This window comes from Emys orbicularis, chromosome 1 (genome assembly GCF_028017835.1).
Source record: "Emys orbicularis isolate rEmyOrb1 chromosome 1, rEmyOrb1.hap1, whole genome shotgun sequence".
NCBI lineage: Eukaryota > Metazoa > Chordata > Testudines > Emydidae > Emys > Emys orbicularis.
Window position 1 is genome coordinate 241677547 of NC_088683.1, and position 17358 is coordinate 241694904.

The 17358-nt window shown below is 42.5% G+C and overlaps 1 protein-coding gene across 1 annotated transcript in view; it reads right to left on the reverse strand.

The window, feature by feature from the left end:
• The window catches only part of LOC135875845 (CD99 antigen-like), a 36534-nt gene extending 25701 nt beyond the window's left edge, over nucleotides 1–10833 (reverse strand). Inside the window, exon 1 of the mRNA XM_065400901.1 lies at nucleotides 10534–10833. Coding sequence (XP_065256973.1) covers nucleotides 10534–10594 — 61 coding nt within the window. The 5' untranslated portion in view covers nucleotides 10595–10833. The remainder of the gene's footprint in view (nucleotides 1–10533) is intronic.
• Between the last annotated feature and the right edge of the window lie 6525 nt (nucleotides 10834–17358).

Below are 17358 nucleotides of genomic sequence, written 5' to 3' on the forward strand. Positions count from 1 at the left end.
TGTGAACACAAAACTGCAGACACAAAGTGCACTTTGCAGATGCAAACATGAGTGTGTACACTTTACATAGCAGGGTGGATAAAAATCAATGATTTTTTTATTTAAATTGGATTTTTTTTGATAAAATGCTTGTTGAGTAAAAACCTATCTAAAGATAGTTTTAATTAAGATACATTATAGCTCAAAGGTATCTCATCATGGAATAGGGATTATAAATTCTAATTCTATAGTATGAGACAATATATTCATGTAATGTTTAAGAAAAGTTTTGTAAATGAGTTCCACTAGTTCATGGATTAGGGACCCAATCTTATGGGGTTCCACAGGCTTCTGTATAGATTATTTAGGTTAATCTTTCTATCTACCCAATGGGACGCAGTGCTCAGTCTAGAACAGGGATCGGCAACGTTTGGCATGTGGCTCGCCAGGGTAAGCCCCCTGGTGGGCCGGGAAGGTTTGTTTACTTGCCGCCTCCGCAGGTTCAGCCGATCGCAGGTCCCACTTGCCACGGTTCCCCACTCCAGGCCAATGGGGGCTGCGGGAAGCAGAGGCCAGCACATCCCTCGTCCCGCACCACTTCCCAGGCCAGTGGGAGCCGCGATCAGCCGAACCTGCAGACGCGGCAAGTAAACAAACAGGCCCGGCCCACCAGGGGGCTTACCCTGGCTAGCTGCGTGCCAAACGTTGCCGATCCCTGGTCTAGAAGATACCATCAGAGGTGCTTAGTTTTGCAGTTCTCAAACTGTGGATTGGTGTCTCTAGAGGCAACATGCTTGTTAACAGCAAAAATGTTTTTAAATAAATAAATAATATATAAAGGTGATAAATAACAGACCTCAACTCTATTGTCCCTCTGCAATTTGTGTACACAGAGTCAATTCCTTACCTCTCTCTAAAAGTGCAACGTTTCAAAAAGTTCAATGAATAGAACATTGTTGGGGGTGGAACAGATCTGGACAGGAGAAGTCTGGAGATAAATGTGAGAAGTGAGGGACATATGCTTGTTTTGTTAAAATATGATATGTTTGCTGTTGAAGAAAAAAATCCAGAATACTTAACTTTATTGTTCTAGTTAAATAAAACAATTTAAATGTCTGTCTGGTGATGTTCTCCTCCTAATACAGCATGGCAAGAAAATCCTCCAAATATTAATGATTAACCAGTTGAATTGGAGATAGTTCACCTCCCAATGACATCATAAATATCTGCTTCAATTACCTTTGGTAAATGAAATAACCAATCATTCATTTTCTGATACAGCTGTAAAACTAATCTGAAAAGTTTTCAAAATAAATGTTTAAAAATGTATAGTGTGTACCTTCTAAAAATGAAGCCTACATCTATCTCTGAGTTGTGAAGAATATGTATTAAGGTTATAACAACCAACAAGAATGCACTTTTATGTAGAAAACCAGGATTAAATCGAGTCTTCCTGACTAGAGATTTAAATCACGATTTAAATCAAATCCACCCTGTTACATAGTGTAAAATCAGAGAGCATATACAACGATTACATCCCACAATGAATACCACAGGGGACAGTCTAACACTGTCTAATGTAAGACTATTTAAAGAGCACCTGTAGGTATTTGCATGTGCAAAAAGCAGGCACACTGGAAGTTCACTCCTTCCAAAGAAGCACTACCCAGCTCTTAGTATCCCCTAGTAATAAAGTTAGGTCACAACCACAATGCAGTCAGGCTAAGGCTATGTCTTCACTGAAGAGTTTTGTTGCCAAAAGTTATGCCGTTTTAATGAAAGCGCTTTAATTAAAGCGCTGTTGCATGCCCACACTATGCTCCTGGTGTTGGCGGAGCGAATCCACACTAGCAGCTCTTGCATCAACACAAAGAGTAGTGCATTGTGAGTAGCTATCCCACTGTGTAACTGGCCGCAGGATGTTTTGGGAAGGGTTTGCAGTGCCTCATGGGGCAGGTACAATGTCACATGATGCAGGTTTCTCAATCCCATTGTTCCATGAGCATCCTACTAGATTGCCAGCCACTTTTCAAATGAAGTGTGTGGGGAGAGAGAAGGGAGAGTGTGTGACAGGGAGCATGTGTGTCACAGTTACCAAAGTGGGCATTCACCCACGAAAGCTTATGCTCCAATACATCTGTTAGTCTTAAAGGCGCCACAGGACTCTCTGTTGCTTTAAAAAGCTGAATGTTGTCATTTGCCCCTCCTCCCCCAAGAAAAAGTTAGCTTTACATTTAGAAAGTGGTTCAAATTCAGGTACTGGCTACAGCTGATGTACAGGGAATGATCCCCAATTTCTGCAGGGAAGAGTTAAATATTGTGGAAAGATTTTTTCCAAGAAGTTACCACATGTTGCTAATAAGTAGGAAAATACCAGCAACAATGATAAGTCCACAAAACCAAGTGCTTTTATAATGCATCCAAGTCACAGGATTTGCAAGAGCAAGAGACTTTCAAATCTAGAGCTCTTTGGAAATCCCTATATTCTTTTATATTGGTTTTGCATCATTTATAAACACATTCAAAAACCTCAGGGAATTCAGCACCCAAATCCCAATGAAATTAAATGGAAATTGGGCATCTAATTCCCTTAGTTTCCTTTGAAAATTCCACCCCTGGCATTTGAAAATCCAGCTATTGAAAGTCTATAATAGCCTCATTCATTTTCCATGACCAAAAGACATACAAACAAACCTTCACAGTATTTATATCATCTACAGCACACAGCTTCCAAGTTTAACTTGTCCAAGGACTGGTATTTTAAACTTTTACAAACCTAACAAAGACTTGTGATAAACAATGAACAGGACTTGCTACAATCAGGTTTCCTTAACCGGTGATACACTTACCAGAAAGTTCTCATTCCTCCACACATCCCATCACCACCAAAGAAGAAACTGTCAACGTCAATTCATTGTTCATTCTGCCCTTTCCAAAGCTAAGTTATCAGTAGCCTCCTTTATTATGCTACTCATTGACAATTTCTGGCTTTAAGGCAACAAGAACCTTGTCAGTTACAGCAATACTCTTTTCCATTTCTGTTTAGGAAAATTATACAAATATCTGGAGCTACAGAGCTTTCAGGACCATTACCCATTCCTCAAGGAATGTTAATGTGTTGTATTCCTCATGTGGGGATCACAAGCAGACAACATTATTCCCATGAGATTTTCATGGCAACAGAGCACGTATCTCAAACCAGGACAGAGAAGTTTAGGGGCAAGTTTCAGTGTTCTCACAAGTACTTCATGCGTATCTAGCCCTATGCATCTCAGGCATCAGCAGTTTCCTCACATGAATGTTAAAGCTACTCATAAGAATTCTACAGCTTGACAAATTGTGGCAATTACAAAGGAAATTAACAGATAAACAGTTCCGAAATCAGTTTCATTCAGGTTAGTTAAAAGAAGAATGTTTGGCCCAAGCAGGCAGTTAACTTCCTGACACCATACAACAGAATGAGACTGTCAAATACTGTTGCAGATAGGAAAATAAAACTCACACTGAGTGGTTTATGCCAATTTTTCTTCACTAGAGAGCTAACTACTGGGATGGCCTATCATTCCACTAAAGAATATTTTATACTCCTGTACACTTCAGTGTCTTTCCCATGTTTGCTAGGGAGAGGGAACAGAACATCATATGTTTTAAAGACCAAGTGGTAAGAAGTCATAAACCATGACTTAATGTAAATCATCGTTCATGATAACAAAGGGCAGCACCCAGATCCTGATAGTTTAATTTCCATATTCATAAAGATTTTATCTGTGTAGCTATGAAGTGTCTTGTGATTAGTAAACACACATCCCACCCCAAAGAAAGTGACTGCAACATTTTAACACTTACAAGGGAACTGCACCTTGAGTACTGGCTCTTGCCCAGAAATTACAGCAATTGTGTGTTTAAATCTTCCATCCTTATCTCTGAAAGCCACTTCTGATTTCTTCAGGAGCAACCATCCCACACTCTGAATACTATTCCACTAAAACAATCAAAAGTTACAATGAACTACTAAAATACACGGCAAGTCACTCAGACAATCCTAACTCATTTCCACTCCATTATACCACAATTAATAAGTTGACAATCCATCCCCCAGTCTCTTCCTCTGACTCCATCAATAGGTTCAGTGTGGCCAGATGCTTGCATGTACCCAGAAACTCAATGAAGTTGAGTGTCTCCATACAGGTATAAGCATCCACTCTCAAAGATCAATTTGCATGATCTGGTTGCAAGCGCAGCGGTTAAACTATACAGTGTGATACAGCCTGCGGCCACCAGGGGATTCATTGTGGCCCTGAAAATGCCCTAGCCCTCCAGTGAACAGGGGCGGCTCTATGTTTTTTGCCGCCCCAAGCACGGCAGTCAGGTGGCCTTTGGCGGCACGCCTGCAGGTGGTCCGCTGGTCACGCGGGTTCGGCAGCATTTCTGCGGGTGATCTGCCGGTCCCGCGTCTTCGGCGTACCAGCCGCCGAATTGCCGCTGAAGCCACGGGACTGGCAGACCTCCCGCAGGCATGCCGCCGAAGGCTGCCTGACTGCCGCTCTCACGGCGACCGGCACGCCGCCCCCCGCGGCTTGCCGTCCCAGGCACGCGCTTGCTGCGCTGGTGCCTGAAGCCGCCTCTGCCTGTGAAATATGGCATACATGTTGATCAAGGCAACATGATGAAATTTCGAGCCTCTGACATGATAATTTCATTAGTCACCAAAGGCAAAGCAACTCCCACCACAAATTTCACCACTGTTGGCTGCAGACATGGGACATTCAAAAGGGCTTGCTGCAGTCCCTTACCTTCCTGGTCACAGCCACGTGGGTGGTAGTGAAGTGGAAGACGGAGATGGTATCAAGAGGAAACCAGGGATTTGCTGCAGGGAGTGGTTGTAGGAAGTAGTGGGGGTTCCCAGGTGCATTGTGGGAAAGGCAGGGAGATGAATGGAATGAAGGGGGGTTGCAGAGGGGAGAAGGCTGCTGCAGGGGAGAGTGATAGTGGGCTGTAGTATATGTGAGAAGGGAAACCTTGGTGCAGAGTTGCTGTGGGGAGGGAATCATGGAGCGGTTTGCTTCAAGCGGTGACGGCTATGTATGTGTGGGAGTTAGCAGGGAGGATGATGGAAGAGGGACTGGGATGCAGGATTGCTGCACAGGATTTGGAGATGTGGGTGACAGTGTTGTGTTGGGGCTGGGCAGTGAGGGTGCATAGGTTTGGGGGCTGGTGGAAGAGGGAGAATGTGGATGAGTGGTGTTAGGAGGAAAGGATATATAATACTGAAGGAGTGTAATAGAAAAGAGGAATAAACAAAAGGAAAAAAAAGTAAAACTGAGAACGTGGGTCTGAGTAAAGACTCATCTTCACCAGCTTCCAAGAGCCATTTGCACAAGATTCGCAGAACCCTTCACCAAGAACCTTTCACCAAAACCCTACTCCGCTATCCACCTCTTAAGCATGCTATCTCCCCTGCCCCCAAATGTAGGTTACCCCAAATGTGAGGCAGGGAGTAGGAAGACAAAATAAGGGTTGATATCTGGCACTTCCATTCCTTCAACTTGTTTTGTGCACTAGGCGCCACAGATTGAAAGAGTAATTCTTTGGAGTGAGCATCTTTAAGATTAAACTCTACTAACAATTGTATCATTACCACCAAGCCTATTAGATATGCTCTGTTTTAAAACTGCAGACCCAGCTTTAGGTAGAGAACTTTGTATTAAATAACTTTTGTATCCCCATAGTTTAATTTCTATTTGTGAAACAATTCACTAGTTTAGAGCAAAAATTAAATAAAGAAAAAGTTGAAATGAATGTCTATGGTCTAGTTTAAAATTAAAATAAAAAGGACCAGCATGAGAAGAGAATGTTATAACTAAAACACCAACAGATCAAATCCAGACAATATAAGCTCTGGAGTTTACAAACAGCTTTTGTTTAATAAAAATACCAACTTGGAACCTTTTATTCAGACAAACAACTAAGATTTAGTAGACAACAAAAAAGGCAATGGATATCCTGTGTGAGGGGGCAAAAGCAACAAACAAACAAAAAAACCCACCCCAAAATTTATTTTTACCTAGACCAAAATTCTATTACTCAAAAGAAAAGACCTGGGATTAAAAAGATTTCTTGTGAACAGATCTTGTGGATGAAGTATTCTCACCCGCCATCCTGCACAAAGCTGAAAGTTATAGAACCTCAGAGTTACAAACATCTCGGGAATGGAGGTTGTTTGTAACTCTGAAATAGCCCACAAAAGCTTATACCCAAATAAATGTGTTAGTCTCTAAAGTGCCACAAGGACTCCTCATTGTTTTTTCTGAAATGTTCGTAACTTTGAACAAAATGTTATGGTGGTTCTTTCAAACGTTTACAACTGAACATTGACTTAATTCAGCTTTGAAACTTTACTATGTAGAAGAAAAATGCTGCTTTCCCTTTATTTTTTCTAGTAGTGTACATTTAACACAGTTAGTTTACTGCATTTGCCTTTATCTCTCTCTCTCTCTTTTTTTTTTTTTTTTAGTCTCTTCTGCTGCCTGATTGCATACTTCCAGGTCCAAATGAGGTGTGTGGTTGACTGATCAGTTCATAACTCTGGTGTTCATAACTCTGAGGTTCTACTGTACACAATAAGCATACATTTTGGGGTTGGGTGGGGAATATCTATAAAACTGCTGGCAGAGATCCAAGAAGAAAGACTATTAAGAGACTCAAAATGTGAGAAGGCTAGAGACCAGTTAACATGTGGAGTGAATTACCAGTTGAGTTACTAATGACTTTTGCCTTTTAACAAGTACAGCTAAAGATGTTTCTTTATAAGTGTCCATTTGACATTTTGTATATTGATGATAGAAACCTACTTAGGGGAAGGGAATTAAGACTGGATATTTGAGAAGTGTCAATGTACCAGCTTTTACATAATTTCTGCTCTCATTAGCAGTCTCCTTATGATTGCAAAGAATCTTCCAAATGTTAACTGTTGTGGTGCTGTCTGAGTCTGCAGACAGAGCACTTCAATACTGCTGCTGCTACCACTTGCTCCTTTCCCAACAAGTAGCCCTGGGATTTCAAATTTATCAAACACTAGTCAGAGATTCATATGGAAGATGAAGTGTTGTTCCCCTCTCCCACATTCTAAGGAAAAAGTAAATGCAACCAGGTACAAACCCATGTACCCTCCCCTTTTCTACCAGCTGAAGATGAACCCTGACCCCTGGAACTCCCTGGTGACTTGCCCTCCTCCTCCCTCCCCTCATACGCTTTACACACTCTTGTCCTATTGGTCTCTGGCTAGTAGATTTCTGGGTGCACTTTCATCTTCTTGCAATACTAAATGAATAAAGGACATGGCAATTACAGTAGCTTTGTACTAAACTGTATCCTCCAAACAAATAATGCCTTCCCCAGTACGTGGATCACAGTAACAAGAGTCAAACAAGGACAAACATTTTAAGTATAGCTGCCACCCCATGTGACATGCCAAAGTAGTAACAGCAAACATTAATATCTAGAAATTGTTTCTGGCTGTGCAGTGTAGAGCTGAGGAGTGTTCAACAGTTGCCAAGCTACACTGTCATGACTTCAAAGAACTTCTGCACTGCTGCAATGAAGTCATTTTGATTTAGCATGCACAGTTGTCCTTTTATGTAAATTATCAGTGTAAAAAGTAAAAGCCTTCAGAGTCTGAGTCACAGAACTGAACTCTTTTCAGTGACAGTGGTAAAGAATAGCCTGCTGCACATTTTCAGCTTCATAGAGTACAGTATGTGTGGCTCTATAAAATGATACCCCACCAGAAATTGGCGAATAGCAATAGTACCCAAAGGAAATGCAATCATTAACTGCTCATTTAACATGGAATTACATTTTCAGAATGATGCATGGGGGAATTTGATCCACATGCTCTCAACATTAAAATGCATAATTTAACTGTATTTTGACCATTTTTTTCAGTCTGAATTTAAACCAACTAAAGAAGTGTACAGTTGAGGCCAGGGTGGTTAAAATCACAATTTTTATTCATCAATTTCTAGTTCTTTACATTATTTCTATTTTATAGTCTTAAAGTAATGAGGTGGTTGTTTTGTATTTATTTCTTTAATCTTCTAATTGTTAGTAAAATTTCAGCTACTACATAGAGATTTTTTTCTGCTATGAAGTTCCACACTTTGGAATCTCACCTGCATGTGTCTAAATGCGAGCTTAACTTTAGGCTCTTATTTTAAAACAAATTTGGCCTGTGTTTATAACATTGTTAACACTAAAGCAATTTTGTTTTGGAATGACAAAGATTTTATGCCATTTAGAGCGACGTTGAATAAAAAAAAAAATACAGTGCTAGCCCCGATGCTGCAAACTCTCATGCTTAACTTTAAGAACAGGAGCAGTCCCCACTGAAGTTAATGGGACTGTTCATGTGAGTAAAATTACACAACTGCTTAAGTGTTTGCAGGATCAGAGCCTTACATTTACAGAACTGCTACTGACAAAGTAGTGAAAATTCAAATAAGATACCTTACAGACAGTGGCATTTTAAAAACCATTTCAAAATTTAGGATATATTTTTAGTCTAATGTTGTAAGAGCACAAGTTTTCAAATTAGTTTTGCAAAACCTCCACCTGATTTAGACTGATGATATTTAAAATCAAGTGATTTAGATAATTGATGTAAATTGCTTTATTTAAAGTAGCTTCACACTGGTTAAAACTGAAGCTTTCTTCATACCATGCATGAATGCATACAAGTATTGTTTGAAAAAAATAGGATCCTATTTGTGTCTTTTTTCATTTGGTTGGGATAATGCATTCACATTATGAACTGTAACCCTGGACACAACAAGCTGAGTTAAGGTTACTGATCATGTCAGAACAATTTACCTCCTTGCAAAGATTTGTCAAACACTTAACATCCTCCTCTCCCTCTATGACACAGGTGGCCAACTTGAGCCTGAGAAGGAGCCAGAATTTACCACTGAACATTGCCAATAGGTCAGCAGCCCCCCACTAGCTCCCCCACCCCCGCTCCCAACGCCTCCAACCCACCGGCAGCCCTGCCAATCAGCACCTCCCCCCCTCTCCCAATCAGCTGTTTTGTGGCGAGGCTCTGGGGGAGAAGCGAGGGCACTGCAGGCTCAGCAAAGTTTTTGTTTGTTTACCTTGAAGTTTCCCATAGTATAGTAATTGTGCTGATAACTCAAAGCTAACTTGCAAGTGGATAACTGTTGCTCCGACTTAAAGTAACTCCTTTCTTTCCTAAAATGGAAGCTGTTTTAGAGCTCTGACTGTGCCAAAACTCCCGGTGGCATTCAAGAAAAGCCCCCTCCTTCTACGCACAAACTAATGAAAACACAGCAACTAATTTGGCACATACAATATATAAAGTGAGAGGTGAAAAAAATAAACATTTTCATACTGTACAAGTTTTTTTAAAAGGACAACATCACCTCCTCTGTAAGTGACCACAGTACCCCTGCTGTATCTATGGTTCAACGGGCAAATGTGAAGAGGACCACTCTGTGCAGATCTAGTGGGAGAATGATGTGCACTTCAGGCATCCTACCTCCCCTGAAAGACGTCAGTTAGATACTCCACGCTGTTGGGGTGGGGCAGGAAGGCAGCTAAGGATTCCCCAGCCTTACAAGTATGTAGCATTTCTCCTCCCCGGGCTAGCAATACATAAAGAGACAACTCCCAGATCCTTTCCGTTCTCCCAAACCAGACAATGAGCAAGCCAACCGGTCCAACGTAATAAACCTGGCTTATTTCCATGTCCCAGCCCTGTGGTGAATCCTCCCCCATCACCCTCTGCCTCATTTCCAGTAGCGCCACATTCAGTGCCCACAGTTAAGGCGATTTCCCCGCCATCACTTCAAATCCAGTTTTCCCAGGGATTAAATTCCACCGCAAAAAAATAAAATAAAAAAGAGTCGCCAACTAAAACGTGGCTCCCCCCGATCGCAGAAAAGGAAGTTTTTCCAATCCGGCTGCCTCCTCCGAGGGCTTCTCGGGTGGCTGTCACTGGGGGAGCAGAGGCAGACCACCAGGCTCATCCCACCTAGGGAGGCAGCGCTGCGGTCGGGGGTGGTGGACCAGCCATTTATGGACCCGGGGCGCACACCCACGCCTGGGGCTCACCCCGCAGCTCCGCTCTTTGTTCGCTCTCGCCTAGCGGCGGCCAGCCCGTGCAGACAGCGAGAGGGGTCCCGGCACAGGCCACCCCCCTGGGCGCGCACCGCTGTATGGACAAAGGGGAGCTCCGGGCACTGCCCCGTCTGCGCTACAACCCCGCCCTGAGAGCCACATAGCCATGCGGATCTCCCGTCTGGGCGCCCCACCATCCTCCTGCCCGCCCCCAATACAGCCGCTCCTTTGTTCAGTCTATGCTGGCAGCGGGCCACAGCTCCCAGCACCCAACCCCAGGTGGCAAGAGGGAGGGAGGGCTGCGTAGGGGAGCGCAGCCCCACAGGAAAACCCCCGCCACAGATCCCCGTCGGAGCAAAGGGAAAGAAGGGCGAGTTGCATTGCAGCGACCCTCTTCCCCCAGCGTCTGCTCCACCTTCTTACCTCTCACGTGGAGCAGAAGAAAAGCCAGAGACACTAGGAGGGTGAGTCTCCCCCGCTGCATGATCCGCTACTGCCGCTCCGGAGACTAAGGTGCAAACTTTCCCCACAGGTTTCCCACCCACCGACACACACACACACACACTTCTAACTTTCTTTCCAACAAGCCACTAACTCCACTCCCGCCAGCAGCGGGTCACGGGTGCGCCACAGGCAGCAGCCACAGCCCTCCCCGCGCACAGGATCCTGCTGCACAAACAGCAATTCCAGCGCGAGCCCCGCAGCCAAAAAAGGGATGTAGTTGTCCCCTCTCCAAGAATCCTACCTACCAGAGGCAGGCAGCCAATCCGCAGGGAGAGCTGGCCCCAGGCAGCCAATGAGACGAAGGGGCCAACCTCCACCCAGGCCGCTGGGTGGGAGAAGGGACAGTGCGTGCCTGCCAGGGCATGCCACGCCTTAGGTCACGGGAGACTAGCGGGTGGGGTGCGGTGCAGATGGGGAGAGGCTGTCCCCGAGCTGCGGAAAATAGCGTGGGAGTGCACCCGGCACGTTAGGCTGCTAACGGGCACGGGGGGGGTGTTGCAGTGCGAGGGCAGGAAGGTTGTCAGAGTGTAGATCTGAGCCAGAAACTGGTGCAGAGAGAGAGAGAGAGAGAGAGCAATGACTCAACGCAATAGGTGCCAAAACCGGTTTTTTACTTTGCTGTCTGGTAAAAGCGGCAGCAGGGAGCTCTTTTCTGGACCTGCAAAGAAACTGACGTCCTCCCTGGATGGTATGCAGTGTAGTTATAGCCATGTGGGACCCAGGATACTACTAAGAGACAACGTGGGTGAGGCAATATCTTTTATTCGTCCAATAAAATATATTATCTTTCTAATCCTTCCAGATTCAGATGACTCTGCTAGGTATAAGTTTCTTGCCTCCACAAAGTGAATTGGCAGGGGTTGGCCTCTTTCAGGTTAGCATGGTATGGGAAACACCTTTCCTTTTGTCTCCATACCTGTTGAAAAGAGAGAGGATCTCTTGAATCACAGACGTTGTAGGAAGTGGAAGGGGAGAGGGGTCAAAAGCCAGATTCAGATTTCATGCTTGGGGCTGTCTCTGGGGTTGGGTGGAATCCAACAACGAAAAGCACTCAAACTTTTATGGAGGGAGGATGTTGGACATCGGGACTTGTGTTTTGCAGCTCTAAAACTTCTCACTAGTATCTAGCTCTCACAGGCCTACCTGCAAACATGGGAGATATTTAAAATAAATCCCAAAAGGAGATGAACTAGGTGAATTAAATCCTCTCTCAGGGCACGTCTATTGGGGATCGACTTATCGCGTCTAGTGAAGACGCGATAAAATCGATCCCTGATCGCTCTGCCGTCGACTCCGGAAATCCACCGCGGCAAGAGGTGGAAGCGGAGTCGACGGTGGAGCGGCAGCGGTCGACTCGCCGCTGTCCTCACAGCCAGGTAAGTCGACCTAAATACGCAACTTCAGCTATGCTATTCACGTAGCTGAAGTTGCGTATTTTAGGTCGACCCCCCCCCCCCCCCCCGTAGTGTAGACCTAGCCTCAGGCTTTGATAATTGAAATGCAGGGTCTGCTAGGCTAGGCCACACCTTCATCCAGCCACATTTTCTTTCTGCACTTACTGATAAAGGTTATCTAAAATTAAACATATGTTAAGAAGCCTGCCAATCTTGCCTGCAGAGGGCTGGCTCCTCCTTTGCTTGGACATCAGAAACTCTCCTTGACGTTGCAGAGAATTTGGGATGCACAAGCAATGCAAGATTGGACTTCTTATGACTAAATTAAAAGGACACAAATCTAAATTAAAATTCTCTTGTGCAACATGTCACAGTATGTAAGTGCCATATTTGGTTTTTATGTGAATTATTCAGATGTGGGAGGACTGTTTACAAATATAAGACTTTGTTTATTTAAACCCAGCTAAATAACCCATATTTCTTCATGGAAGTTACAATTTAGAGGTTTTACATCTTTGCCACAAAGGATATAGTCCTTTACCTCTGCCTGCTTCCCCAGATATTATACAATATTCAAAGCCTATCCTATAATCTGCACTGCCATACACCAGTAATCCCACTCATCACTTGCAGGACTGAACCCTTGGTACTAGACTGAACCATACCTCTCTCCCTGGGGACCAGGTAGAGCTAATGAACAATATGAAAGTCTTTGTGCCAAAATACATACAAAATAATTATATCAAGATAAATAAGAGAAATATCAGTGTATAAAGATTACGTTCAAATAAGAACAGCCATACTGGGTCAGACCAAAGGTCCATCTAGCCCAGTCATCCTGTCTTCCCCCAGTGGCCAATGTCAGGTACGCCAGAGGGAAAGAACAGAACAGGTAAGCATCAAGTGATCCATCCCCTTTCGCCCATGCCCGGCTTCTGGCAAACAGAGGCTAGGGACACCATCCCTGCCCATCCTGGCTAATAGCCATTGATGGACCTATCCTCCATGAATTTATTTAGTTCTTTTTTGAACCATGTTATAGTCTTGGCCTTCACAACATCCTCTGGGAAGGAGTTCCGCAGGTTGGCTGTGCATTGTGTTGAAAAATAATTCCTTTTGTTTGCTTTAAACCCGCTGCCTCTTAATTTCATTTGGTGACCCCTAGTTCTTGTGTTATGAGAAGGAGTAAATAACACTTCCTTCTTTACTTTCTCCACACCAGTCATGATTTTACAGACCTCTAGCATATCCCCCCTTAGTCATCTCTTTTGCAAGCTGAAGAGTCCCAGTCTTATTAATCTCTCCTCATATGGCAGTTGTTCCATACCGCTCATCATTTTTGTTGCCCTTTTCTGAACCTTTTCCAATTCCAATCTATCTTTTTTGAGATGGGGCGACCACATCTTCACGCAGTGTTCAAGATGTGGGCGTACCATGGATTTATATAGAAGCAATAAGATATTTTCTGTCTTCTTATCTATCCCTTTCTTAATGATTCCCAACATTCTGTTTGCTTTTTTGACTGCCGCTGCACATTGAGTGGATGTTTTCAGAGAACTATCCACAATGACTCCAAGATCTCTTTCTTGAGTGGCAACAGGTAATTTAGACCCCATAATTGTATATGTATAGTTGAGATTATGTTTTCCAATGTGCATTACTTTGCATTCATCAACATTGAATTTCATCTGCCACTTTGTTGTCCAGTCACCCAGTTTTGAGAGATCCTTTTGTAGCTCTTCACAGTCTGCCTAGGACTTATCTTGAGTAGTTTTGTATCACCTGCAAGTTTTGCCACCTCACTGTTTACCCCCTTCTTTCCAGATTATTTATGAATATGTTGAATAGGACTGGTCCCAGTACAGACCCCTGGAGGACACCACTATTTACCTCTCTCCATTCTGAAAACTGACCATTTATTTCTACCCTTTGTTTCCTATCTTTTAACCAGTTACCAATCCATGAGAGGACCTTCCCTCTTATTTCATGGCAGCTTACTTTGTTTAAGAGCCTTTGGTGAGGGACTTCGTCAAAGGCTTTCTGAAAATCTAAGTACACTATATCCACTGAATCCCCCTTGTCCATGTGCTTGTTGACCCCCTCAAAGAATTCTAGTAGACTGATGAGGCATAATTTCTCTTTACAAAAACCATGTTGACTCTTCCCCAACAAACTATGTTAATCTATGTTTCTGACATTTTTGTTCTTTACTAGTTTCAACCAGTTTGCCTGGTACTGAAGTCAGGCTTACCGACCTGTAATTGCCGGGATCCCCTCTGGAGCCCTTTTTAAAAATTGGTGTCACATTAGCTATCCTCCAGTCATTTGGTACAGAAGCTGATTTAAATGATAGATTACAGACTACAGTTAGTAGTTTTGCACTTTCACATTTGAGTTCCTTCAGAACTCTTGGGTGAATATCATCTGGTCTTGGTGACTTGTTACTATTTAGTTTATCAGTATGTTCCAAAACCTCCTCTAATGACACTTCAATCTGGGACAGTTTCTAAAAAGAATGGCTCAGGTTTGGGAATCTCCCTCACATCCTCAACCATGAAGACCAATGCGAATAATTAAATTAGTTTCTCCACTCTGGCCTTATCGTCCTTGAGTGTTCCTTAATCTGGGACAGTTCCTCAGATTTGTCACCTAAATAGTACCTTTAATTGGGAAGTATCTTCACCATTACCAAAATGCAGCCACTTCTGGGGTGGAACTTGCACCAGCTTAATGATACACAGCAACACTATACAATAGTTTGAGAGAGGGAGTGAATACTTTCTCCAAATGAAATTATATTCTGCCACCTTCTATTTTCCATGTAGTTTATCAAATTAGAATTTTGCCAGGCCATAGACTATTATAATATTAGTTCAAGTACTCAGGAGCTTAGTTTAAAGCAGGGGTTGGCAACCTTTCACTCTAATTTAAGGTTTCGCGTGCCAGTAATACATTTAAACCTTTTTAGAAGGTCTCTTTCTATAAGTCTATAATATATAACTAAACTATTGTTGTATGTAAAGTAAATAAGGTTTTTAAAATGTTTAAGAAGCTTCATTTAAAATTAAATTAAAATGCAGAGCCTCCCAGACCGGTGGCCAGGACCTGGGCAGCGTGAGTGCCACTGAAAATCAGCTCGTGTGCCGCCTTCGGCATGCATGCCATAGGTTGCCTACCCCTGTTCTAATTAATCAAAATAATCACCCACTTCATAAACTGTCTGATTCCCCACCCTTACCCCCCCCCCTTCATGTCCATTAGCCAAATACTAATCAGATCCAACCTTGTTTAACTGATGAAAGCAGAGAGAGGAGCTTATCTGCTAACGGAGTTTGGCTACAGTTTATTAAATGGCTCTTGAAGTAAGTTTAATACATGAAAATAATGCCCATATATGGTTCTACATCAAATGAACAAACGGATTAATCCTTCTTTAACAACAACAACAAAAAACCCAGAAAGCTGAATTTTGTAGAATAAATATTGTAAATTGCCTGTTTTTATCAAGAGAAAGGTGCCTGAACGGCAGAAGATGGGTCTTTCAACTATTAACACTCTTATCAAGTTAATTTAAAGGAATGTTTAAAAGCTTTCTTTGCTCTAGACACCAAGGCCTAGAAGATGGGATGAATGAATTACAAATATGCACATTCACATTATGATCCAAAACAGTGCTACGGAGTGCTTTGCAAAAATACGTACAGTGCATACATACCAAATTATTCATGTTGCTTATCAAAGCAAATCTTTTGCTTAATGGGATTTTTTTTTTCATAGCCATTATTAATCACTGGTCATTCAAAGAAGCTTCTCAACTGACAAAATAATTGTTTAACAGGAATTTCAGTGTACTATATCCTAAAAAAGTATTTATGACATTCCCAATTAATCATGTTTTATAGTAAGATAGCATTTTATGCATTTGATTATTTGATTTAGGACTGATTTCTTGGCTGTCTAATTGATAGGAGAAAATGAATCTAGTTTACTATTGGAAAAATATATTTGTTGCCATACTACATCAGATCCATAGTCCATGTAGCGCAGTATTCTATTTGTAAAAGAGGACAGTATCAGAGGAAGTGCAGTCTTCAGAGAAGGTGAAAGTAACCTCGCATTAGGCAGATGTGGAATAATCAGCCTTCACACTAGGTCTTCTCATAATCCTGGATAGCAATTAGTTTAAACTTTGAAGCATGAGGTTTAATATCTGTTACAGAATTTATGTTAGCATTAATTATAACTAGATATTCTTGTTATGCATATAAATGTCCAATCCCTTTCTGAATCTTACTAAATTGTTGGCCTCAATGTCATCCAGTGACAATGTGTTCCACTGTCTAATTATGAATTGTGTGAAAATGTATTTTATCAGTTTTGAATTTTCCACTTTTTAGTTTCATTGAATGTCCCATTGTTCTTGTCTTAGAGACAGGTAGAATAGACACGCCTGATCTACCTTCTCTAGACCCATTCATTATTTTATTTACTTTCATCATGTTCTCTTATTTGTCTCCTTTCTAAAGATAAACAACCCCAATCTTTTTCAATCTTTTTTCATATGTACGTTTTTCATTGTTGTCACCCTTCTCTGAACCCTTCTGCAATATCCTTTTTGACATAGGGTGACTCGGTGATCAATACTGCACATGCTATTCTATATGAGGCCACACAATTTAGAATTACCAGCTGTACCATGTATGGAATCTTTTGAATGGAAAGAATGCAGGTGAAACATTGACTTTCCACGTAATTCAAACAGACTTAGAAGAAATGGTTAATACTTTAACTTGTGTGGTGTTCCCATAGACTGGAAGATGGAAGGTGAGCAGGGCTTGAAGAGAGCTATTCCAGAGAGGGAAGAAGGCAGCTTTTACAGGTAGCCATGAGCTGCTGAGATGAAGGCTCATTCTCCCCAGTTTCCTCCCATTGTACCTCTTCTGAAGTACATGTGGTCATCTACACTCTTTTCCTGTTTCCACTCAGTTTAACCTTGTGCCCTCTCATTTCCACATACCTGGTGGATTTAAGTCTTCCCAGAAGCAGTAAGGCTCTGTGGATGCTCCTCAAAGCTGGCTCCTTACACAGAGAGACAGTGGAAAGACAAATATTTATTTTTTTCTTTGCAAGCAACATCTTAGTAGAGAAGTTGGGACTTTACCCGTCTGTTCCCTAATGCTGTCCCTAGGTGATCAGAGGAGCGCCAGCAGCCCCCGACTCCAGCAAGTGATGTAGGAGCTAAAGCCAGACATTGAAAAAAAATTGTTATTCAACTCAATGAAAGGGAGAGACCATAAAGATTATTCTTCCTTCAGTCTATGCACTCAGTTCCTGTGAATGTTAATGGGAA